Source organism: Acipenser ruthenus, chromosome 2 (assembly GCF_902713425.1).
Source record: "Acipenser ruthenus chromosome 2, fAciRut3.2 maternal haplotype, whole genome shotgun sequence".
NCBI lineage: Eukaryota > Metazoa > Chordata > Actinopteri > Acipenseriformes > Acipenseridae > Acipenser > Acipenser ruthenus.
This window is the reverse complement of record NC_081190.1, coordinates 93001855-93027060: the sequence shown is the minus strand read 5'-3', so window position 1 is coordinate 93027060 and position 25206 is coordinate 93001855. Positions and strand designations below refer to the sequence as shown.

Below are 25206 nucleotides of genomic sequence, written 5' to 3'. Positions count from 1 at the left end.
GAAGTACAGTCATGGAAAAGTACAGAGCAGTTAGAAGTGGTAAGGAGAAATTACATCTTTAATTGCTTTAATCAGAAAACACTGCAGCTTAAAGTCTAACAGCTGTGTGTCTTTTTCTGATAACAAGCTGAAGCTCAGAGCAGCTGATTCAAATTCGTCATCATTCTGAGACACGGGGGAGGGGCAGAGCCAGCAGCACAACAGATACAAACAAAAGCCAGGCAGTCTTCCCAGCGAAAGCGTGTGGAAGCGACAGCGTGGGAGAAATACAGTCATGGAAAAGTACAGAGCAGTTAGAAGCAGTAAGGAAGCAGGTTGACGGCTGCAGAAGCTAAACTAAACTTCCAAAAAAAAAAAAAAATTAACATGGTCTGCATGATGTGGGAAATCTGAGAAAACCCAGCAGAGCTAAACCAAGTGTGTGTAAAGTGTCAAACGATCCAGGACTTCCTTAAACTAGTAAGTATGCTAGAAATGGAGCTGCAGGAAATGAGACAGTAACAGGAGCTTGAGGAGCTGGCACACCCACAAGAGACGGAGGGGTAGCGCTATACACAAGAAATATTCTTGAAGCCCAGGTGTTAAATCTGGACGAAGAAAACAACGCAGACTCAATATAGGTCAGAATAATGGACAAAAATTCAAAGGGCATAATAATAGGAGCATGCTATAGACCGCCAAATTCAGATGCCGAGCAAAATAATCTGTTATACAATGACATTAGAAATGCGTGTAGAAAAGGAGAAGCCATACTAATGGGGGATTTCAACGTCCCCCATATAAAATGGGAAAACCCGGTGGGGAGCACGACGGACGAAATTGAAATGGTGGAAATGACAAATGACTGATTCCTAATGCAATTTGTCAAGGCACCGACTAGAGGGGAGGCATGCCTTGATTTAGTCTTTTCAAATAACGAAGACAGAATAACTAAAACAGAGGTCAGAGAGCCATTGGCAAACTCAGACCACAACATGGTCTCATTTGAAGTGATTTTTAAAACCCAAAAAGTAATGACTAAAGCTAAGGTTTACAATTTTAGAAAGGCAGACTGTGAAGGTATGAAACAGAGACTACCAGAAGTAGATGGGAGTAAAATAGAGAAAACTTCCACAGAAGAAGGATGGTGGTTTTTAAAAAATGTAGTACATTACATCCTAAAAGTCTAAATCTAAAACAAAATGGCCAAAATGGTTTAATAGATCAATTAAAATAAATATTCAGTGAAAAAAGGCACTTTACAGAGCATTTAAAAGGGACCAAAAACAAAGTACACAGAAAGAGTACTTGGAACTGCAAATTCAAGTCAAAAAGGAAGTTAGAAAGGCCAAGAGAGAGATAGAAATGAACATTGCTAAGGGGGCTAAAACCAATTCCAAAATATTTTTCCAATATTTAACAGCAAGAGAACATTCAAAGAGAAGGTTAAATGTCTAAGAGATACTTTTACAAAGGGGGATACGGATAACATGCCCCACATGTCGACCTGTTCCTATCCAGTTTTAAATAACTTTAGCATAACAGAGGCAGATGTGTTAAAGGGACTAGCAGCTCTTAAAATAAACAAATCTCTTGGGCCAGATGAGATCCTCCCAATTGTAAAAGAAATGAAAGAAGTTATTTACAAACCGCTAACCAAGATCATGCAGCAGTCTCTTGACATAGGGGTTGTACCGACAGACTGGAGAATTGCAAACGAAATACCAATCCACGAAAAGGGAGACAAAACCGAACCAGGTAACTACAGACCAATAAGCCTGACTTCTATTATATGTAAACTTATGGAAACTATAGTAAGATTCAAAATGGAAAATTAACTATATGGTAACAATATCCTGGGAGACAGTCAGCATGGTTTTAGGAAAGGGAGATTGTGTCTAACTAACCTGTTTGATTTTTTTGAGGATGCAACATCGACAATAGATTATTGCAAAGCATATGACATGGTTTATTTAGATTTCCAGAAAGCTTTTTACAAAGTTCCGCATAAAAGATTAATTCCCAAACTGAACGCAGTAGAGATTCAAGGAAATGCATGCACATGGATTAGGGAGTGGTTAACATGTAGAAAACAGAAAATACTGATTAGAGGAGGTAACCAATGGTGTACCACAGGGATCAGTATTAGGTCCTCTGCTATTCCTAATCTACATTAATGATTTAGATTATGGTATAGTAAGCAAACTTGTTAAATTTGCAGACAACACAAAAATAGGTGGAGTGGCAAACACTGTTGCAACAGCAAAGGTCATTCAAAATGACCTAGACAGCATTCAGAACTGGCACATGGCAAATGAAATTTATTAGAGAAAAATGTAAAGTATTGCATGCAGACAATAAAAAAGTGCATTATAAATATCATATGGGAGATACTGAAATTGAAGAAGGGAACTATGAAAAAGACCTAGGAGTTTATGTTGACTCAGAAATGTCTTCATCTAGACAATGTGGGGAAGCTATAAAAAAGGCCAACAAGATGCTCGGATATATTGTGAGAAGTGTTGAATTTAAATCAAGGGAAGTAATGTTAAAATGTTGTTGAAGCTGACACCCTGGGATCCTTCAAGAAGCGACTTGATGAGAATCTGGGATCAACAAGCTACTAGCAACCGAACGAGCAAGATGGGCCGAATGGCCTCCTCTCGTTTATAAACTTTCTTATGTTCTTATGTTCTTCTTATGTTCCCCTCTATGTCTAGCACTCAACCATCTATTCACCAGTTTAATAAGTATTAGATTTAGATTAAAGTTTTAATTGATAAATACTGATAAAAAAAATAAACAGTGTTTATGATATAAACACCAAAAGACCATTGGAGAATACTACTTATTAAGCAAAGCAGTGGTTCTGGCAGGGAACTCTCCTTAACCTGAGATCAAATCATGTAAATATCAAACATTTTAGGCATTTCCTATACCAGATCAAACTGTCAATCGAATAGCTAGTATCTTATTTGTCCAGCAATAAACAATATGTCCAATGATGGGCAAGGAAAGGATGTATATCTTACCTCAATCCATTACGTCCCTGCTGAGCGCCACAGTCTTCCACAGCCTTCATCTGCTTTTTGGCTTTGTCTGATGGAGGAGAGCAGCCATCCTGCCCCTCTGCCCATGGTTTCCCTATGGTCAGCCTCTCCACTTATCTGCAAGCTAAATTATGGGCAGGGGTACCTTGAAAGACAAGGCCACATGTCAAACAATGTAGTGTAAAAATATGTATAATGGGGTAGTGCTGTCTAGTCCAAAACCCTGTTCATGGAGTAGTTCACTGGGCTTTGTTGCAAAAGAGGTAATGTGTGCACTGAGATTCCAATCTGTGGTGCTCTTTGTTCTGATACATTTTTAGGATGCCTCAACACACCAAAACCCCAGAGGAATACTTATTTGACACAACCAAAAAGAAAGAGCAGGTCAATTCACTTTTCAGATGGTATAAAAAATTAAAACGCCAGAAAATCTACAAAAAGCCTGTAAATATGATTGTTCATTAGGTATTCTGTGCCGAAAATGCAATAGATAGAGACAACAGGACAAGCTATAGAAATGAACTAAATAAGCACTCTGATGGCCAAGCTGCTAGTTTGATTTCTTGTGTAGCACCTGTGTGTTACAAACTTCCATATCTCCCGTATTAACTCACTCACAAGTACAGGGTCTCCTGTTTGATATCTCAATTCATTACAATATCACAGCACACCCTCTTAAAGTATTCCTGGATACTACGTGGTTCTTACAACATTCTCATTAAATATTGTTGCCTAGATGTAGGTGCCATGTGTTATTGCAGATTACAGTTTGGTTTTGACATTATTCATATGCCATTAATAAAGCTTATTACTCATCTCCCATCTAAACGTCATATTGCCACATGTTGTTGAAGAGAAAAGGTGTTGTTGAAACGGGGTTTGGACATGAAGGGTATGATAGAACCTGCAGCATGCTCAGTCACAGAGGGAGTGAGTGATTGATATGCAGGGGAAGACAATCCAGTGCTAGCTGATAGATGTAAGTATCCCAGTGATACCACAGTGCAACCCTACAGTAAGTGCCTGTCTATAACTACACACAATGGGAATGCTTGGAGAACAGGTCATTGATGAGTACAGTGGCAACAGGGCAGTAGCAGACTAAATAAGGATTTGGTTTGTATTAATGATTAATCACCATTCCAATCAAAATGTGGGAATAATACTTTTAAAATACACTCAAGTTCCAGCCAGAGTTCGTGTTCTTCAAGGAGCAATAAGCAAGGCTTCTAAAGTCACATTCTTATCATCACCAGCACCAACATCAACATCAGTTATTTACTTTTTGTAACACTACATATTTGAAATCCCCTCTGCTTCCTGACATCTAGGCACTTCCTCAGCTCTAGGTCAATTCTAATCTGATTGTCTAGCTTCTATCAGACCATTCTGCAGCAAGTGAATAGGTATGTGAATGCATCAGTTTGTTTATTTTATTTCCTGCAGTTGTATAAAGAATCCAGATTAAAGTATAAAAAAGACAAAAAGAAAAAAACAAGCAAAGAACCAAAATGTTCGAAATTCAGCAATGTGTGGTTCAGGCAGGAAACTCACTGTTAAAATAGATTAAAATCATAAACATCAAGCATATTAGGCAACCCCATTACCAGAACTTTCGTCAGTCAACGGCTGGTATCTCATTTGTCATTCAAACACATCCAATAGTCAGCTAGAAAGGGCTTTATATCTTACTTCTGTCCTCCCCCCCTGCCCATGGCTTCCCTACAGTCAGCCTTTCCACTATCAGCAAACTAAATTATGGGCAGGGGTACCTCGAAGGGCGAGGCCAAAGGCCAAAGATGTAATGAAAATATGTATCACATAGTATTGTATTGTCTTGTCTAAGCTTTAATAAATATTGTTCTTTCTATTGCATGAGTTTTCCTGACAGAAGTAAGGTATTTGATTTTAAAACCTTGATTATCATTCACTTATTTTTTTATGTAAACTTGATTCATAATGTGTAATGGGTGCCGTGTGAACAAACAATGCTGTATGCTGTTGTATCTTTTAAAGAACACATATGTAATTAGGAGAACAGTAGTAATTTTTGCTGTACCAAAGATTTCTAGTATTTGTTCATATGTAGGCTTTCGGCAGCTGCACAGAAAGAAAAGTCTGTTGCAATCCGTGAATTATCACATGCTGGAAATTTAGGAAACATAGACCATACGCAATAAACACAGAATTACCAGATGTTGCAATTTTCTTTGTTAATCACAACTGTGATTGTTTATGTATATTCTTGTCCAAAATCATCAATGAAGTAACTTCACATCCAATCACTCAATGTTCGTTTGGCAAAAATCCTAATCTGGCCTTAATGGCAAGTAAATGTTTTGACTTGAAGTCTAGTGGGGTTGTAAAATTGCTTGTTGTGTAAAATGAACTGGGGGTTAAATGGGCGCTCATTAAGAGGAAAACCTAAAAATGAATAAATATAAAACTGAAATTACAGCTGCACATACTAGGGGAAATTTTTCAAATACACATAATAAGATATTAAAACATTAAGAAATAAAATGTTATGAAAATATAGGTGTTTTTAGAGTGTTATTAGCAAAGGTGCAGTTTTTTATGTGCCTTATTCCTGAGAATAAGGCATGGAAACCGATAACTATTTGTAGTATCAAATGTCATGTTTTAAAACAAAAATATTGCACATTTTAGACCTATGTAGCCAATGGAAGTGCAAAATAGATAAGTGGACTTATTTTGTAAGATACACTTTTAACCAGGAAGTGAATTCTTATTTATTAAGGAGTAAGTAAGAATTGTAAGTTTCCCTTAAAAACACATATTCCCCTTAGTCTGCATTGTGGGTCGATGGTGCTTCAGGTCGTTGGACTGTTTAAATTACATATCAGCCCCAGCATGCCCCCTTGCTCCCCGTACTTATAAGCTAACAGCACCAACTCTCTCAGCTTGGCTTAGCTTTACCTGTCTGTCTCCACTGTCTATATTTGGAGCCTCCTCAGAAAAGACTTTGCTGCAGCCTGGATTATGAGAATGTTCAAAGACTCCAAGAAGGGGTGTTTGCTACCCCAGGCTTTCTGCAGAGCGTGTTGGATTGTATAACTGTTTAAAATGCCAAGTCGGATTGCCAAAACTCGATTAACCTGCTACCAAAGCCTTGTTCGAGTGGGAACAGGTATGTCTTGTCATGTGATTTGGACCACTGTAGCATGACTGTTGCTTGAACAATACACCACATCTGGAAGTGACCTTTTCAGTGGTGGTTTTCTGCAAACATTGCAGTTCCAGCAACACCCAGGGTACTGTCTTGATGGAGACGTTGGTCAATGAGCCGGTTGCACAGGACACCCCCTATCAAGCCCCTTGTGAAATCACTGAGGTTTTTCGTTGATGCTAGCTTAATGGTTGCACACAACTCACACAGCTTATACAGGTCTAGTTGATCCCATGACATATAATGTTATCAACCACATACATTTGCATTCATTGCAGACAATGGAAATTTCTAAATGGACTTAATTGTTTTTGCCACTCAGTGTACAGTATAATCTATTGTATTAATGTTACAGCAGTGTCAGGCTTAGCAAGAGTGTTCTGTATTGAACTGCCAGAGTTAAAAGCTACCACAGTTAAAAGCTACTGCAGAGTGGGATATATATTTTATTTCTGCAACAAGCTGTGCATAGTCTAGTGTTCTGAATAATCTAAAACTGTGCTGTGCTATATTTATGTTGGTAAATAACAAAGATACAACAAATTAGTGCAAATCTATGTTTGATCTTTATGCAAGCTGTGGCCCCTGTGGTGACAGTGCCCCTGCAATGATCTTGTGGAGATTTCCACATGTGAATAGGCAGTGTATGCTCTTTAATTGAAAAAATAATGATTGTGACATTTTTATATAGCTTGAAATATTCCAAAAGTCCAAAATTATCAACATTTTCTGAAATGTACAAATGATTCAGTGGAAATGCAGCATTGAAATTTAGTTCATTATAGTAGCTTAGAAAAAATACAAATAACATATCAAACATATGTTACCAAATGTCTTTTATTATTATTATTATTATTATTATTATTATTATTATTATTATTATTATTATTATTTCTTAGCAGACACCCTTATCCTGTTGTTACAAAATATCACAGTACAAAGTATCACATTACAAAATATCACATTCTAAAGTATCACATTTCATAATATCACATTACAGAGCAGTTGTAAAGTATAAATATGAAAAATGTCAGACCTACATTGTAATACATTATGTAAGATTTTATTAGGTCATTATTTTGTTTACTTCAGCTGAATTTGTGATCAATCAAAGTGCGAGATAATGAGAGAGAGAACTACATAAATTATTGGCCAATCTCCATTCTGCCATTTCTATCTAAGGTTCTAGAGAGAGTTGTTGCCAATCAATTACACACATTTCTAGCTCTTAATAACGTATATGAAAAATGTCAGTTTGTGGAAGTTGTAAATGATCTGTTGATAAGCTCTGACCCAGGCTTTCCCTCAATTTTATTCTCCTAGATCTAAGTGCTGCTTTTGACATTGTGGACCACTCCATTTTATTGAATCTTCTTTAAAGATCAGTGGGATTGTCAGGAGGTGTCCTACCTTGGTTCAGGTCTTATCTTTCCTATAGGTTTCAGTTAGTCTCTGTTGCGGAGGTGAAATCAGCATTGTCTGAAGTTGTCTACATTGTTTCACTGTGCTCTATTGTTATTTTTGTTATATATGTTACCTTTAGGTGACGTTTTCCGCAGACATGGAGTGAACTTCCATTGTTATGCAGATGATACTCAGCTATAATTGTCTTTAAAGCCAGGAAATACTTCTGCTGGGGTGTTATTAGCTGCTTCCCTTGCAGACATCAGGTGTTGGATGTCTCAGAACTTTTAAATGTTGAATTCTGATAAACCAGAGGTTATGCTAGCGTGCCCTCAGAACCAACTAAAAAATTGTGATTTAATTGAGTTAGACTGTAGTATCTCTCACCAGAACTAAAACTAGAAAAAAATGGGGGTCATCTTTGACCCTGATCTATCAGTTAAGACATATTAGGTAAGTTATTAAAGTATCCATTACTTATGTACCTGATGCTGAAAGACTAATGTATGCCTTTGTTTCATCTGGAATTGATTATTGTAATGCACTTTTCTCTGGTATCCCAAAACATGTGGTGTCTCGCTACAGGTCCTTCAGAACACAGAATTCTGACTAAAACCAGAAAAAGTGAATACTGTATATTACCCCTGTTTTGGCTACTTTGTACTGGCTATATCTGTGCAGTTTAGAGTTGATTTTAAGATTTTACTTTTAGCTTATAAGGCCCTTAATGGATTGGCACCCAGTTACTTAGAGGAATTATTGATCCTGTATACTCCTAACCGCACTCTTAGATCACAGGATGCGGACCACATTCTGTCAGGGAATAGCCTTTTTATCTTTGTTTTCCAATTTTACAATCAAATCTGCATTTTCTTTTTGTCCTTTTTAATTCCAGTTGTATTCATGTTTTTTTTTTAATTAGACTATTTTTTTTCAAACTAGCTTTTTATCAAAGTTTTCTAATTGTACAATGTTTTATTCCATTTTGTGTTAGACTGTTTTAATGTAATGTTTTTTTAATTGTATTGTATTGTTTTGATTTTTTTAACATTTTTTAATATGAGCTTAGCACAGTATGGGGAAAAATGAGAGAAAAAATGGCGTTATACAGTTCTGCAAGGTGTTTACATTTGTTTTGGAGGGATATGTGACTGTTTCTCAATAATAACTTCCTGTAATTCCTTCAGAGAATTTGAGTGTAGAAATCAGCAGCTAAATCTGTTCTGCTGAATGATCGTTGAGCCATCTCTTTTGAGATTGATCTTGAAACATCACTAATCGATGCAGCTGTGGATAATCTGTAAGAAATACCAAATAGTGCACATGTGGTATTTCTAAAGCTGAGGGAACACAAAGCCACTTTTTAAAGAAACTGGATATGACTGGTCCTGTATATACTATACAATACCACAGTTAATTTGAAGTTCCTTTCAAACTATTTATCAAGGAATAGCTACAAGCAAACGGATGCTATTATCATGTTCTAAAATAACTTCAGTAATGTAAATACATTGTAATTCATGGAATGTGAAATTGACAGTGTAACCAGCATTTGGTTGCCTTTATTGGCTATGGAATGTACTGACTGTGGAACATAAACCAGTGAGGGGCTCGCTTCAGCCAGACAGTCTCTACAGAATTTAATTTCCTAGCCAAAGCACTCTACACCAAAAGAAAATCAAACAGTTTTGTTAAATTACAGGGTGGCCTTAGCTAATTATAGCAGCTTCCCTCGCAATGTTTCCCAAAATCTAAAGCCAACATTTCCATAAACCTGACACTTACATTTTAAATTTGATGGTTAAATACTGCTGTTCAGGAGAAGAAACACATGCAATGATGTCATGTTCCATCTCTAACAGTGCCCAGTATGCAACACTGAAATTTATTAACATCATCTCAATTCTTTTTTTTTTTTTCTAACAACAAGCATTGTTTTACTGGAAGCTCACATCTTGTAACTCTTAAACTATGTGTTCTTCAGCTATAAACCAAACATGGTCAAGCTGCTTTATAGGATGTACTGAATGAGAAAAAAAACACAAAAAAAAACATGACATAGCTGGTGTAACTTGAGTTTCCCTGGCCAACCACTGTACAAAAGATCAGAGACACTTTGTAGGTACAGAGCTTGTATGTTGTTGCCTTGACTCACCAGCAGGAGTCATCTAGAACAGGGGCAGCCTCGAAACATGTTCTTCTACAACCTTCTTCTCTCTTTTGAGACCTCAGAGATCAGGTCTATGAATTTGAGTCACTGCACCAAAGTAACTGTTAAATGCTTTGCCGAAAACAAGTTCCATTTCCATGGTGTAGCTGAAGTAAACTGCCTTGCCACCGTCAAACCTTCCCTGTTTTATTGTTCCCCTGCAGGACCATTGCTTCTACCATGGCCAGGTGAGAGGACACACCGACTCGTGGGTGGCTCTGAGTACCTGCATTGGAGTCAGGTAGGTTGTGATGAGGTTTGAGCTTTTGACAAGCTTTTGGGATGAATAGAATATAAAGGTGCTGTGTCTTGCTGTGCATGGGATGGGTAAAACTGAGCATGGGGAAGGTCAGTTGTATAGTTTGCAAAAACATAAGAACATAGGAAAATGTATTTAATAAGGATTCAGAATCAACAACATGGCTATGTAAACCATTCGATACCTCCACTCTCTGTGTAAAGAAGTGTCTCATACCTTCTCTCCTAAGTATGTCTGTCTCCAATGGTGTCTCCTTGTCCTGGTTTCAGTGATGTGCTTAAAGCAATGGTCGGCAACTGGCGGCATCGGTTTTGATCTCATTCATTGTGGAAAAAGACGCTTCGCATGTGTATGTGGAGCCAAACATGCAGAGTACAAACAGAGCCAGCTTCTTCATGTTCGCGTAGTTCTCTGCACGTATATAGGCGGTCCAGAAAGATTCCAGATTTGCTGTAGTGAATTCAGTTTTCACCAGTGACGATCCCTGGAAATCTACTAGTTCTAATTGCAGAGCTGCTTCGTCGATTGCGGGAAGCACTTGCTTCACATGGGATGAGAAATCGCCATCGGGTTTGACTGAAAACAGATCACGAACAAAGCCAATTACATCCCTGGGAATGCTGAACTTGTCAAAGCGAGCACTGAAGTTATCTTTCATCTGTACAATCAGGTCTGTCATATGGTCAGTGACGACATCGTTAGTACCAGCTTCCTCTTGATGCTTGCGTAGCCAGTTGAAATGCAGCATCCTATGTGATGTTAAGTCTGACAGAAATATATCCAGTTTCTTCCCAAAAGCATCCAGTTTTTCCACCAGGTCGATGATGGTTTTGTTTCGTCCTTGTAGTTGTAAATTGAGAGCATTGAAGTGGCAAAATATGTCTGTTAGGAATGCAACCTTTGCAATGAACTCTTTGTTTTCAAGTAGTCCACGATACTCAGCCACTTTCTTGTGACAGCTTCTTTGCAGAAAGTCACACACTTGATTCTGAAGCCCACAGAACTGCTCCAGTGATTTGCCCCTGCTCAGGCATCGTACATCGTTATGGAGGAGGAGATCCTCATAGTTTGCTGAGGATTCTGCAACCAACGCTCTGAAGAGGCGGTGTTGCAAGCTTAATGTTGCCCTGATGAAATTAATAACTTTCATTATTGTCTCCATTACTTCTTTAAGTTCACTTAGCCGCGCACACAGCACACTTTGGTGAATTAGACAGTGCAGAGCTTTTAACTGCAGAGCTACTGCAGAAAGTCGGGCTATCAAACCTTTATGTCTGCCAACCGTAGAAGGGGCGCCATTGGTAACAACAAGACAAATGGATCAATTGGCCCTCTATTTAAATTACTTGCCGACCACTGGCTTAAAGTATTGGCAAGAGTTAACTTTATCAGCTCTTTTTAAGTTTCAAGCAAGTCACCCCTATTTCTTCTTTGTTCTCGACTAAATCAATTCAGTCCCCTGAACCTTTCTTTATTGCTCATTCCTTTAAGTCAGAAAGGCCGACAGCACTTAGCTGTTGGGCTGTTAAAATAAGGATTGTTCTGGCATTTTGAAAAGGGCAGTGGGTCTCAGACTTGCTGGAGCATCAGTATGCCAGGATGCAGCTGCAAATAGGAAATGAAGGAGCGCTGTGTCGAATGTCTCTGACTAAAAGCAACCGTCCTGTCATAAATTCTGTACAAATGTTTCTATTTTTTGTATATACTATAAAATACTATATACTAAACCAAATAAAACTATATATATATATATATATATATATATATATATATATATATATATATATATATATATATATATATAGATATGCCCTTGATCAACATACCACATACTCAACACACCACTGTGCCATATAAATAAATACTATAAATAATGCGTTGAGTACTTGGTATATTATGTGTTCCACTAAACAAGCAGCTGAATGGTGTCTCTTGCTCCCCTGTGGTTTCACCAGCAAGACAAAAATAAAAAGTGTGTCTGTGAGCCAGTCCATGCTTTCCTAAGTTTTTTTTCCTTAATTTAAAGTCAGAATGTGAAGTAGACTGGAGCGTTCTGAGGCCCTGTGACCAGCTCAGCTGACTGCACTTAAAGAGCCTCTTCATTGTCCTGTCTCTGAGCGCTCCTTGTTTGACATTTCTTCGTGGAAAAGCACCCCACATGGTCCACTGGTAAAAACAGACTTGCACACATCTGGCTGTTGAATGTACAGTGGTGCATGTGTGGCACAGACAGGATGTGAATAGTGTATGTTGTACCGAGTTTTGCAGAGAAAGTGCTTAAAGGGGCATGTTTTAAAAGCTTGGCTATGTCATTTTTCTCTGTTAAAAATAGGATTTAAAAGTTAACCATGGTAAAATCATAACAGTGTAATAAAGCATAGTGACAGCATAGCCCAGAGAGGTATGATAGAGTATATAAATGGTAAACTATGGTGATTGCATGGGGAAACTGCACAATAACTGCAAATTACTGTTGTAAACTTTTAAAAGGCTTATTAAACTCATTAACAACGACTCATTCTTTCTGATGTCACTGGCATCATCATTCGGTCCTGTTTGAAACAGAATATGTAGCCTGTTTAGTGGGATAGGGCCCCAACAACTGGATTCAAATAATATCAGTCATTAGGGGCAGCGACTAGTTGGTTTATAAGAAAGAAACAGGATATAAGGGAGTCCAAGAGCAGACTGGGAATTTGAGTTTTTTTTTCTATTTTAACACTTTTTTTTTTCTAATTTAACACATGTCTGCTGGTGTGCTAATATGATTGGCTGTAGTTGAGGGCAGGTGCAGGATGCTGCCGATCCTATGTGCCTGGATGGTCCTTGTACAGTACTGTGAGGTTTGCAGAGGTTCATATTGAGCCTCAGGTCTGCATTGTGTGCATCTGTTCTAGCTAGAAGGAAGACCAGGCAGATTAGGCTCTACGGTGCTAAGCTAAATGCTGTCTTTAGTGGACAACCACCATTACTGAAGATAAGATGATACATGACAGAAACCCTTCAGTTATTACCCTCAGGTAGGGCTAATCCAAACTCACCCAGAGCAGACTGAGACAGAACGATAGGTTCCCTGAAAGAGAATATGACTAACAACAGTGCTTTTGGGATATGCCTGCCACAGGTCAGGAATTTACTGAGCTTTTTATGTCAGAGCTGCTGATAGGCCCCTCTGGGGACTGACGCCCTCTGTCCCACCTACCGAGAGTATAAGTAGTCACTCCGCAGAGATCACATTCTCTTTTGCATCGAACCCATGAATGCGGGTGATGCGACATTGCAATGTTTGTTGGTCATCTTCTCTTTCAGAGAACCAGGGTTACATCCGTAACCTAACATTCACTTTCAATTTGAAGATGACCAACAACAATACTTTGGTGAAAGTATATCAAAGCCGTCGCAAGGGAGTGTGCGTGGAGACAGGACAGGAGGGATGTCTCGCAACTGTCAAACTAATGTTTGTGGTGTGAGTGTGCAACCTCAAGGACCCTTGTGCCTAATGAAGTCACTGAGGAATCTACCACATTGAGTCGGTAGAGGTGAACACCTAGAGGGTTAATAAATGCTTCTGTGCCCAGATCAACAGCCGAAAGGTTATGCGGTGCAACCCTGGGGACCAAAGTCCTCCTGGCGGTTGACATACACCACTACAGACATGCTGTCCATGCGGACAAGGACATGTCTCTTCTGGAGCACTGGAAGGAAATGCTGGATAGCAAGGTGGACCGCTCACAACTCCAGCGCATTTATGTGCAGGGGCGTCCAGTGACCCGACCAGGACCCGTGGACTCCTCTGCCTGCCGAGACCGCACCCCAACCCGAGTTGGATGCATCTGTCGTCACCACCTGACGGCTGTGGATCACTCCCATCCTTCCGCCTTCATGCAGGTGAGAGGCTTGCCTCCACCAGTGCAGGGCTTCCCAGCATATGCGAGACATGGTCAGCCAACGATGTCTGTCGCGTTTGGTCGAAGACACTTCCCAGAAAGGCAGAGCGGAGATATTTCCTGTGCGCGGGACGAATAGGGACATGATAATATGTGTCCTTTAAGTCCACAGTGGTAAACCAGTCACCCGGCCAGACAGACTGGAGGATATGGGTCAATGGTAGAATCCACCGGTGGGAATTCCGCTAGACCAAGCGCCCTTGCGCCTTCCAAGGAAGCCAGCAGGCTGCTTTCTTAGAGACACTCTGCGCAGAGGCCGGTCAGTGCCAAGAAGACTGTATCTCCTCCAGAAAATCTGGAAACACCTGGAAGGGCTGGAGGGTTGAAGCCTGCGCCATTGTGAACACAGAGCAGCGCTGTTCAGGCGCTGCCTTCCAGGGAACCTGGAGGAACTTGGAGGCTCGCTCTATAAGCGCCCAAACTGAGCTTGAGGGAGGGGTAGTACCAGTCTCTGAAGTAACCTCAGAGCTGGGTCCCGTCTCCTGGATCAATTCTTGGACCTCTTCCCTGTGGGAAGGAGTCACCATCCCAGAATGCTGCGATTGAATTTGCATCCTGTTCCTCCTCGCTCATCACAACGTCTTGCTCTGAGACATCCGGGGCGACCACCGGTGAGGGCAGGGTTGATCCCGGGGCAGGTGCCGGAGGCAGAACTGGGGTCGGGGCAGGGGGAAGAGACTGCTGCCTGACCAGGTACTCCAGAACCTGAGCCATCTGGCTCTTCAGTTCAGAGATGTCCTTCGCCTGCTTCGAGTGGCTCGCCTGTTTACTGCTCCTTGAATGAGACTTTGAGCGGCTGCGAGCTCAATGGGCTGGAGCCTGTGTGCAGGGTATGCTCTGCGAAGGGCTCAAAAATAGATGTAGGAAGGGTGAGGATGGGGTTTCCAATGCTGCAGTCCTCAGCTGAGCTTGCTGAGAAAGCTGCACCAGTGAACTCTACAAGCCTCCTTTGCAGGGTCCGTGGCTGGGACGCTGCGCAGATTGAGCAGAACGTCTCGTCCCCTAAGGCGGAGGAGGCGTCCTGCATACCCAGGCACCTAATACAGAGGAGGTGTTTGTCCTGTGGGGGAAGCATCCCTCCACAGAATGTGCAAGGGTGGAATTTAGACATCTTGACGTGCCGGGACTAAGCACTGATGCACGGAGTGTCTGAGCACAAAGGGTGCCTAAGCACCAATGCACTGAGGGGCCGGGGCTCTGGTGCACCGAGGGCACCGATGCAGGGAGCATCCAAGCACCGAGACACCGAGGGCACAGAGACACCGTGGCACCGAGGGCACAGAGACACCGTGGCACCGAGGGCACAAGGGCTCCGAGCACCGAGGGCAAAGCACCGAGGGTACTGGGCCTGGTGTCTAGTCTGGACCGTGTGCGGTCACACAACCGGGGCAGCTCATAGCTGGCAGCGGTGTGGAGCACAGCCTACAGACAGTATAGATGCACCTAGGTGAGTGAGTCAATGTATCCGTGGAGTCTACTCTGTTTACAGTGAGGCTGGTATCAGGCCCAGTGGAGGAAGTTTTTATTTTTTTTTTTTTTTTTTATAACTGCAATAAATATAAAAAACCCACATTTCTTGAACCCACTACCAAAACACATTTATTTACAGGGTAGGACTCAACCCTGCCACACTGGATTTATCTGTTTGTCTGTCTGTACGCATCGTCACAGGGTTTCCACACACACAATGGATTCTTTAGCATACTGATAGGTTTGATGTTGTAATGACAGCTGTGGCTTGCTACAAATATGCTTGTTATAGAACTGATGATGAGACGGTATGTCACATGCTTTACTAACAAAGCTTTATGATCATGCTCACACTTCATTCCCTAGCAGCTCCTAGTGACCATGTGCAGTTGTGTATACATTTTATTGCATTTACTGTAATGCTAATACCTTTTTTGTTGCTACAATACATATAAACTTAGAAACAAATACAAAATATTTTAGGGAACACTGGCATTGATCTTCTCTCTCTCTTAATAAAATGTACAATTTGTTTTATTGGAGCCCCTTCATTTAAATTATACATCCCATTTTACGGCACATGCAATATGAAAGCAAATGTTATTTAAGAATAAAATGAAAATATTACTCCTAAATGACATTCTGACCTTACTAAATGAAATAAAACATACATTATTAATGCAGTACAGTGAAAATAGGCCCATTGAGAGAAATATTTCTGCAAACTCATGCAATTAACATAATAAATGCTCTGTTTGTATACAGTTAACATGTGATGAATTGCATCTGTAAACTTAGGAGTTGTGCTCCAACACTGATAGCAGCAGAATAAGAGGACTTGTATTTCAAAACAGATTTTTTTTTCAATAGCTGGAAAACCATCTGCAAGACATTCCCATTCTGACCGAGTATGCCAGAGAACAGCTGCAGTGCCTCCTAGTGTATTCATATAGAAAGACACACCGAGACAGGGAGATGGCTTTACTGAGACTGCCCCAGATTAATTCCTATCCACTGTTAACTGAAAAGCACGTGATTAAAAAGTAGTGCCTTGTCCCCCAATTTGCTAAATGTTCAGCTAATACAAAATGGAGGAGATAATGGGAATTACTCACACTGAACTTGCCTTATTTTTACTCTGTATGAGGTTTTCCGGTTTAATCGTAGTTCGCTTTTTGTTTTTATTTTGGTGTCGGTGTAGAGGCCTCATTGTTCTAAATGCAAACAACAGCTATTACCTTGAACCAATGGGAGAGCGGGATACGGCAGGTCACATGATCTACCGGACAGAGCATCTCCCAGTGAGGGGAGGGACCTGTGGACATGACCACAGCTCTCCAGAGTCAGGGAGCAACACGGTGGACATCGCTCATCTTATTAAGCCCTTGCATCAAAGGGTAAGTCACTCATATATACAGAATGTCCAACTACCTTTCAGGATGTTTCCAATCATTGTGGAAGGGCAGCAGTGTGGAGTAGTGGTTCTGGCTCTGGACTCTTGACCGGAGGGTCATGGGTTCAGTCCCAGATGGGGGACACTGCTGCTGTACCCTTGAGCAAGGTACTTTACCTAGATTGCTCCAGTAAAAAACCAACTGTATAAATGGGTAATTGTATGAAAAAATAATGCGATATCTTGTAATAATTGTAAGTTGCCCTGGATAAGGGCGTCTGCTAAGAAATTAATAATAATAATAATAATAATTGTGTGGTTGTAATTGCAACTAGTATTTTTTTGTAATTAAAAAAAAAAACATAATAATTTTATAAGTGTGTGTTAGATGCTTTTACCAAAGTTCAGGGGCTACGCTTCAGTTCTAGTTGCCCGCCATAGATATTTTTTAACATAGGATAGATTAGCCAAAGTGTGTTTATATTACTAAGAGCCAGCTGGCCACTATGGAAACAAGTTTCCTTTAGTTTTACTGATGTGCACTAGATGTTGCTGCAGTGACTAATATAAAGACACTTCTGCAGATGTAACCTACATTACATGTCTATGGTAGGCAGCTAGAGGAACTCCTGAATTCACAGTAAAAGCCACTTATTAAAATATTTTTCAAAAACACACAGTATTTAAGTAATTGCTATAAGAAACAGCAAGAGTGATAGCAAACATCTGGAAAAGGTAACAAAATAATGAAAACATTACAATAGGATTTTTACTAAGTTTCTTGTTTGTGCACTTTGTTTGCTAGCTTACAAGACTCTCTAGATGTCTCTATGAAGTTGCTCCCCGAGTGGTATGGTGACAAACCCTGATGTTTAATATGGCTGCGTTCCTAAATTCAACGCTGAGAAGCAACAACTCTCAAAATCGTTCCTAAACTCACCGTTGAGAGCTAGTGACGCACAGCGTTGGCTCAACGCTGACTCAGTGAACTCACCAATTCACAGAGCTGGTGAGCTGATCATCAGAAAGATGGCGACACCCACAAAAATTAAGAATGGGATTTAAATGTAGATACTGATACCGCAATCCGCCGTCAAAACAGTAATTGTTAATACACACACACACATACTGTATATATATCATTATTTATTTTATTTATGTATTATTGTATAACAAAAAAAACACAGCAAATATGACAATGTAACTATAACCTATATATATATATATATATATATATATATATATATATATATATATATATATATCTCACGAAGTAATGCAGCATATTTAATACCAAATTTTGTAAGATTATTTTTAGAAGCTGCAGGCTGATATGCAGAAACGTTCATTTTAAATTTTACTGTTTAGTTTAGGAATGCAATGAAGTGTTTCTAAATACCCGGAAGTGTTGTGACAATAGTGACGTTTTTGTTGAGTCAACGCTCAACAGTACCGTTGAATTTAGGTACGCACACCATGTGATCCTAGTGCTGCTGCTACAGTGGAGTCAGCAGCCAATCAGAATGCTTTGGAATGATCTTTATTCAGCAGGTGTTCCATAGGATAATGTTCACATGGAAGTACTGTGTAGCCTGATTGGATTCAAATGACGTTTAATTAAATAACATTGCCCTGCAGGTACGAAGGAATGCCTGGAGCACCACCAAGTACATGGAGCTTTTCATTGTTGCTGACAATACTTTGGTAAGATGATTGCCTGGATGAAACATATTGATACATATTGAAGCAGTTCAGGTGTCTGCCTACAAGTAGTCATAGCAAGATTCCACAGTTTCAAGTCAAGTAAGTGACTGGTGTATGTAACGGAGCTGGAACTGCATGGTTTGTGATGGTCCAAATGTGAAAAAAATAAAGGATTATAGGGCTAGATGTAGTTACAGGTCACTGAAATGGGACTGGTGGTACTTCGTGGGATGGGCAAAGATTTGGACACGGTTAACTCTTGGTGGGGCTTGAGTCACTGTCATGCTTAATAAAGATTTTTAACTGAATCTCAATATCATACCACTTAAATTAAAATCATGGCTACTGTCAGCTGAATGCTATCTAGTGAGTAATGCTTTGTTTTAGCACTGTTTACATACATACAGTGAATTAGGATTTGACTTTGCCTTTAGGAAAAATATACTGGTAACACTAATGTGCCTTTAGAATCAAATAAGAAGGATTCTAGTCATATCTCTAGTTGTAATCAGGCTTCAAATAATGATTTTTCAAGAGACAATGTAATAGTATATTTATGGACTCCAAACATAAAATTGTTTCTTATTTTTATTTAGTATCAAAAACAAAATCAAGACTACAGCAAAACGAGGCAAAGAATCATGGAAATTGCTAACTACGTTGATAAGGTAATGATAAACTGGCTTATTCTGAAGATATATGTATATATTGAAAATGCATTTCAGTAACATTAGAAATATTTATGTTTGCAGTGTTCCCATGCTTCTCCATGGTTACACTATGTATTGACAATAGTTTACCCTGGTTTGCCATGTTTTTTTTGTTTTTTTTAATATGCTTTACCATACATCTCTGGGCTTTACAATGCCTACCCACACTTTATCATGCTATCACTGTGTTTTATTATACTTGGCTATGCTTATACTGTGGTAGCTTCAAATGTAATTTGAATACTTTTTTCACAGTCCCTTACTATTTTATGATGTTTTCAATAATTCTGAATGTCACTGAGTTCTGTTGCTATAATAATGTGATATCTTGTAACAATTGTAAGTCGCCATGGATAAGGGTGCCTGCTAAGAAATAAATAATAATAACACTATGTAACACAATTTTTGTTGCTGGGTAGTAAGTGTTATTTCCTAATTGCTTATGCCTCAAAAGTATAGAAAATGGCTATTATTCCTCACAAACTTTGCTTTTGTGACCAGGACAGTGATATTTTGAAATTTAACTATTTCCAATGAGAAAACGGGCGAATTTGTGTCTTTTCGTTCACATAAAGTCAGAAAAAAACAACATATGAATCCAAATTAATATGTATTTATACTAAAGTAATACAAAAATGACTACAAAAGATTTAGAAGTGAGTAGTTTTTCGAGATTTACGATTATACTGTAAAACACTTTCACGAATCAGCCCCCAAATGTAGTCTCCCATCATGTTCTTGTTATACTGTCCTTGGTAGCGGCGTTCAAAGTCCAGTATATCCTGGTGGAAGCGCTCGCCTTGCTCCTCCGAGTACGCTCCCATGTTCTCCTTGAATTTATCAAGATGAGCATCAAGGATATGGACTTTGAGGGACATCCTACAGCCCATTGTGCCGTAGTTCTTCACCAGAGTGTCAACCAGCTCCACATAGTTTTCGGCCTTGTGATTGCCCAGGAAGCCCCGAACCACTGCAACAAAGCTGTTCCAAGCCGCTTTCTCCTTACTAGTGAGCTTCTTGGGGAATTCATTGCACTCCAGGATCTTCTTTATCTGTGGTCCGACGAAGACACCGGCTTTGACCTTTGCCTCAGACAGCTTAGGGAAGAAGTCTTGAAGGTACTTGAAGGCTGCCGACTCCTTATCTAGAGCTCTGACAAATTGTTTCATAAGGCCCAATTTGATGTGCAGTGGTGGCATCAGCACCTTCCGGGGGTCCACCAGTGGCTCCCACTTGACGTTGTTCCTCCCCACAGAGAACTCGGTCCGCTGTGGCCAGTCCCGCCTGTGGTATTGCGCCTTGGTGTCCCTGCTGTCCCAAAGGCAAAGATAGCAGTGAAACTTGGTAAAACCGCCTTGGAGACCCATCAGGAATGCCACCATTTTGAAGTCTCCTATGACCTTGATGCCATCTCAGAAAAATGCAGATATGTATCCACTTAGGCAGCTGGAACTAAACTGAACTGGTGGCCTTAAGGCCCCTGTATTTATACTACTATTTATATTACTGGAAAGTTCTAGAAGTTACTCCAAGTTTACTCAGCACTGAATCTATCTGGAATGTTCTGGAAAATAGGTAAATTTCAAAATATCACTGTCCTGGTCACAAAAGCAAAGTTTGTGGGGAATAATAGCCATTTTCTATACTTTTGAGGCATAAGCAATTAGGAAATAACACTTACTACCCAGGAACCAAAAAAAAACAACAAATTTGTTACACGGTGTAATAATAATAATAATAATAATAATAATAATAATAATAATAATAATAATAATAATACTGAGTCATTGTCATGTTTCTCTAAATCTGCCTTTACCTGGTTTTGAACTTGCTTTAAGCTAAGTGCTAGTGTAGCAGGGTGGAGGCTAGGTACAAACTGGCAACCTTGCACTCCGCAAGCAAGTGTCTTAAACAGAATGCAAACGTGTATCACACAGCAATACCCGTTACACTAGGACTGAACAGTTATTAAGGAAGTTAATGAATCCACCCAGAGCAATAAACACCAGCAGGATGTAAAAAGTTTAGATCAACCTTTTTATGGCAAGATCATTAAAACATCCACCTCAGGGTTTAACACACTGTCTGTGTGATGCAGTTTTACAGGGCACTGAACATCCGTGTGCCCCTTATCGGGCTGGAGGTCTGGACGAAGGGAGACCAGTGCAAAGTGAGCGACGAGCCCAACGCCACCCTCTGGTCCTTCCTTCAGTGGAGACAGAAACTGAAGGCACGCAAGAGACATGACAATGCTCAATTGCTCACGTAAGTCAGCCACATGTTCATTGGTCTATCCAAGTCTCCATCTCTATCTATCTATCTATGATTGACTGTTTTTAAGTTAAACAGTGAATTTTCTGGTAGTTTTGAAATGCAGAAATGTGAGTAATCTTGTCACCCAGTGTTATGTTAGAGTTGGATGAATTTTCAAATATTGATTATCAGCTAGAAAATAATCACGATATCCACAATTCTTACATCGTGTTTTAACTTCCTCCCTAGTTAGTAATTCCTGCTCTCTCACATTCTCTTTTTCTTTTGTTCTCTGTCTTCTTTTTACTTCTTGATTTTTTTTTAATTAAAGCCATATAGCTGTTCTCTCCTGCAATAGAAAAGGGGACGGAATTCAGGTAATTTTCTGATGCTCAGTTTGATTATGTGGCAGTTAACACCCTCACACTATCTCTTTAGGAGAGGCTTGCCATGATTCTAGGGGTGAGGTTACAGTGCCTCCCGATCATCTAATTCATTGGATAGTTTTTAAATTCAGGGCTTACCTTTTCCAAAGTGTCTTTCTTTCTGTCAGAGGCTCACCTCAAAAGAGGATGGCTCCTGCTAGCCATAAGGCGTGATCCTGGGCTGCAGTGTTGTAGTATAACACTAAATCTAATAACTATTATTATTTCTAAGCTGTTGGCCTTGTTCATTGAATGGACAGATTATTTTAAGCTTTACATGACTCTGAGAAAGACCATTAATGCTGATAATAATTCTTCTCTATCGATTATTGTTCCAACCCTACCTAATGTGTTGGTGTCTGAACCTAGAGACCCAAGGAGGATACCTCTATACAATCTTTAGGATGCTACCGGGCCTTTCCAGTAGTTCCATACATTGGTACACAGACAGACAGACAGACAGAAAGACAGACAGTCAGACAGACAGATGCATCTTCATATTACTCAACTACCAGAGTTTGTTCCTCTCTCCAGCCCTCCAGGTTCAATGGCATGCGTTCTGTGTTGTACAGCACACTGCGTGGGGTTGTGTGAAGTGGATGAGGTGCCAGTGCTGTGTGTTGTGTGTTGAGGTTTGCCTGTGTTTTGTTCTAGGGGTGTCGTGTTCAAAGGTACGACCATCGGCATGGCTCCCCTGGAAGGGATGTGTAGCCACGAGAATTCAGGAGGCATCAATGTGGTAAAAATATCAGCAGCTCTATTTGTTAAAGTGGATAATGAATTGCTTTAGTGTGCTCTGTGCCAGTAGGGCAGAAGCCAATACCAGATTAAAAATACTAGCTTGTTTCCAGTTAAATGTAATCAGTATAACAGCATATGTAACCTCCTTATTGCTGCACTAACCCTAACTGCAAGAAGTAAAATAACAATGTTTGACAAACAGCATCTGTTTTTGATGCCATTTCAGACATTTTCTTTATGAACATGAGTACAGTATAGAGATATCCATCACCCACTGTTCCAGGTTTAAGTGATGGATAACTTACTGTGACATAAATAAAACAGTGCTCTATATAAAGACTTTCATTATACAGAGTGTACCCTAAGTCAGGTATCATAGACATTTTATACCGATTAGTATTGTATGTTCTCTGTTTAACCAGACGGCCACAACCCGTTTACTGTCTGCACCACACAACAAATTGAGCTGAAATCGTGCCTCTCTGCTTAAAGACAGAGAGAGAGAACAGATTAATTATGCCTGTAATAACTGACTTTTGGGCTATCCTGCATAATAATTCAAGGTAATTACATATTTTGCTGATTTGGATTCCAGCCTAAATGTACACATTACAGTTACGTTAAATTAGTGTTTTCAACCATGTGTCATTCGCGTTGCTTGTTATCATTCATTGTAGGACCACTCAGAGGCTGCTATTGGTGCGGCTGCCACAATGGCCCATGAGATCGGACACAACTTCGGGATGAGCCACGACAACGAGGGCTGCTGTGTGGAGGCCTCGCCCGAGCAGGGAGGCTGTGTTATGGCTGCAGCTACTGGGTGAGCACATGGCAACGGGTGTAAACTAAAACAAGCCCAGTGAAACTGCTGCCGATTGGTCAACTGAATTAAAATTAAAATTGATTTCAAATTAAAATGTGTTTATTTAACCAGGATATAACCCTTGACATATAGATTTCATTTACAAGGGGGTCCTCGTAAGAGAAGGAGACAAGACTGAGCCACCCAAAACTTTCATAGAGAGTACAGTGGTGCTAGTTGTAATCTACATTCAATATAAATCTTGCAACACTATTATAGAACCAACTTTGTCAGAACTGTGTGGGATACGATCACTGAATAGTCTATTGAAGGTAATGTCATTTGGGTTACAAATCAAAAGAAACATTCTTGAGAAAAACACTGCCAGTGTCTGTATAAAAAAAAACAAGTTTAGCAGCATTTGCGTACCAGATGTTCAATATGGCATTCAAAATGTAGCATTGAATCAAAAACCAAGGTATTTATATTGTGTTAAAGTTTCAAGACTAATGCCATCATTTGATTTAAGAGCAAGATTACTTTTAACATTGCACAATTTAGGTGCAGATCCAAATAGCATGGTCTTAGTTTTAGTAGTATATAAAACCAAACTGCTATTTACTCATTCATTTTTGTAAGACATCATAGTCTTTTTGAAGGTTATGTTGGATTTCACACAAACAGCATCCACTGACATAGAGGACTGTATCATCCACATCCAAATGAAATGTGGAGTATTTAAGAACATTACACAAGTCATTTATATCGATGCAAAAAAACAGCATCAAAGAATTACCAGTGTTGGCCAATTTCTTAGGAACTCTAAGGAACTGATATGGTTAAATCATGTGACTACAATACAAACATACATTTTTTGTAACAGCCCTCACTGAGTGCTTTGCTTAATATACATACCTGTATATACTGTATCTATATACACTTGTATAATAGAATTCAATGGCCAAACGTCACTATCAGATGTTGAGAGCTTGTAATACATTCTTGTAGTACTAGAAAGAAACTGATGTTAAAGCAGAAGTGTTTGGCCTTTTTTTGCGTTACATTAACAGAGAAGTTAATTATCAAGATGCTTGTTTAATTTCATTATTATTTATTTCTTAGCAGACACCCTTATCCAGGGCGACTTACAATTGTTACAAGATATCACATTATTTTTACATACAATTGCCCATTTATACAGTGGGGTTTTTACTGGAGCAATCTAGGTAAAGTACCTTGCTCAAGGGTACAGCAGCAGTGTCTCCCACCTGGGATTGAACCCACGACCCTCCGGTCAAGAGTCCAGAGCCACTACTCCACACCGCTTCTTTTTAAACTTAGCACACAGCACTCAACATGATCCAGTCAACCGTAGCAAAGTCCTGTTTACTTGTGAATCTAACTGTCGTGCTGTTTGTCAGGCACCCCTTCCCCCGTGTGTTCAGTGCCTGCAGTAAGAAGGACCTGGCCAGCTACTTCCAGAAGGGAGGGGGGATGTGTCTCTTCAACATGCCCAACATGAAGGACCTGGTTGGGGGGAAGCGCTGTGGGAACGGCTTTGTAGAGGATGGAGAGGAGTGTGACTGCGGAGAGCCCGAGGTGTGGATGCTGGGGGATCAAGAGGACATGCTGCTGTACTGTCCAGCACTTTCTAGCTGAACAAGCCAATG

The 25206-nt window shown here is 39.9% G+C and overlaps 1 protein-coding gene across 1 annotated transcript in view; it reads left to right on the top strand.

Moving 5' to 3' along the window:
* LOC117408575 (disintegrin and metalloproteinase domain-containing protein 33-like) overlaps positions 1-25206 on the top strand; it is a 96735-nt gene that overhangs the window by 56214 nt on the left and 15315 nt on the right. Inside the window, exons 5-12 of the mRNA XM_034013690.3 lie at positions 9997-10073; positions 16710-16905; positions 18540-18605; positions 19202-19273; positions 21414-21580; positions 22648-22732; positions 23412-23554; positions 24958-25135. Of these exons, the coding sequence (XP_033869581.2) occupies positions 9997-10073; positions 16710-16905; positions 18540-18605; positions 19202-19273; positions 21414-21580; positions 22648-22732; positions 23412-23554; positions 24958-25135 (984 nt within the window). The remainder of the gene's footprint in view (positions 1-9996; positions 10074-16709; positions 16906-18539; positions 18606-19201; positions 19274-21413; positions 21581-22647; positions 22733-23411; positions 23555-24957; positions 25136-25206) is intronic.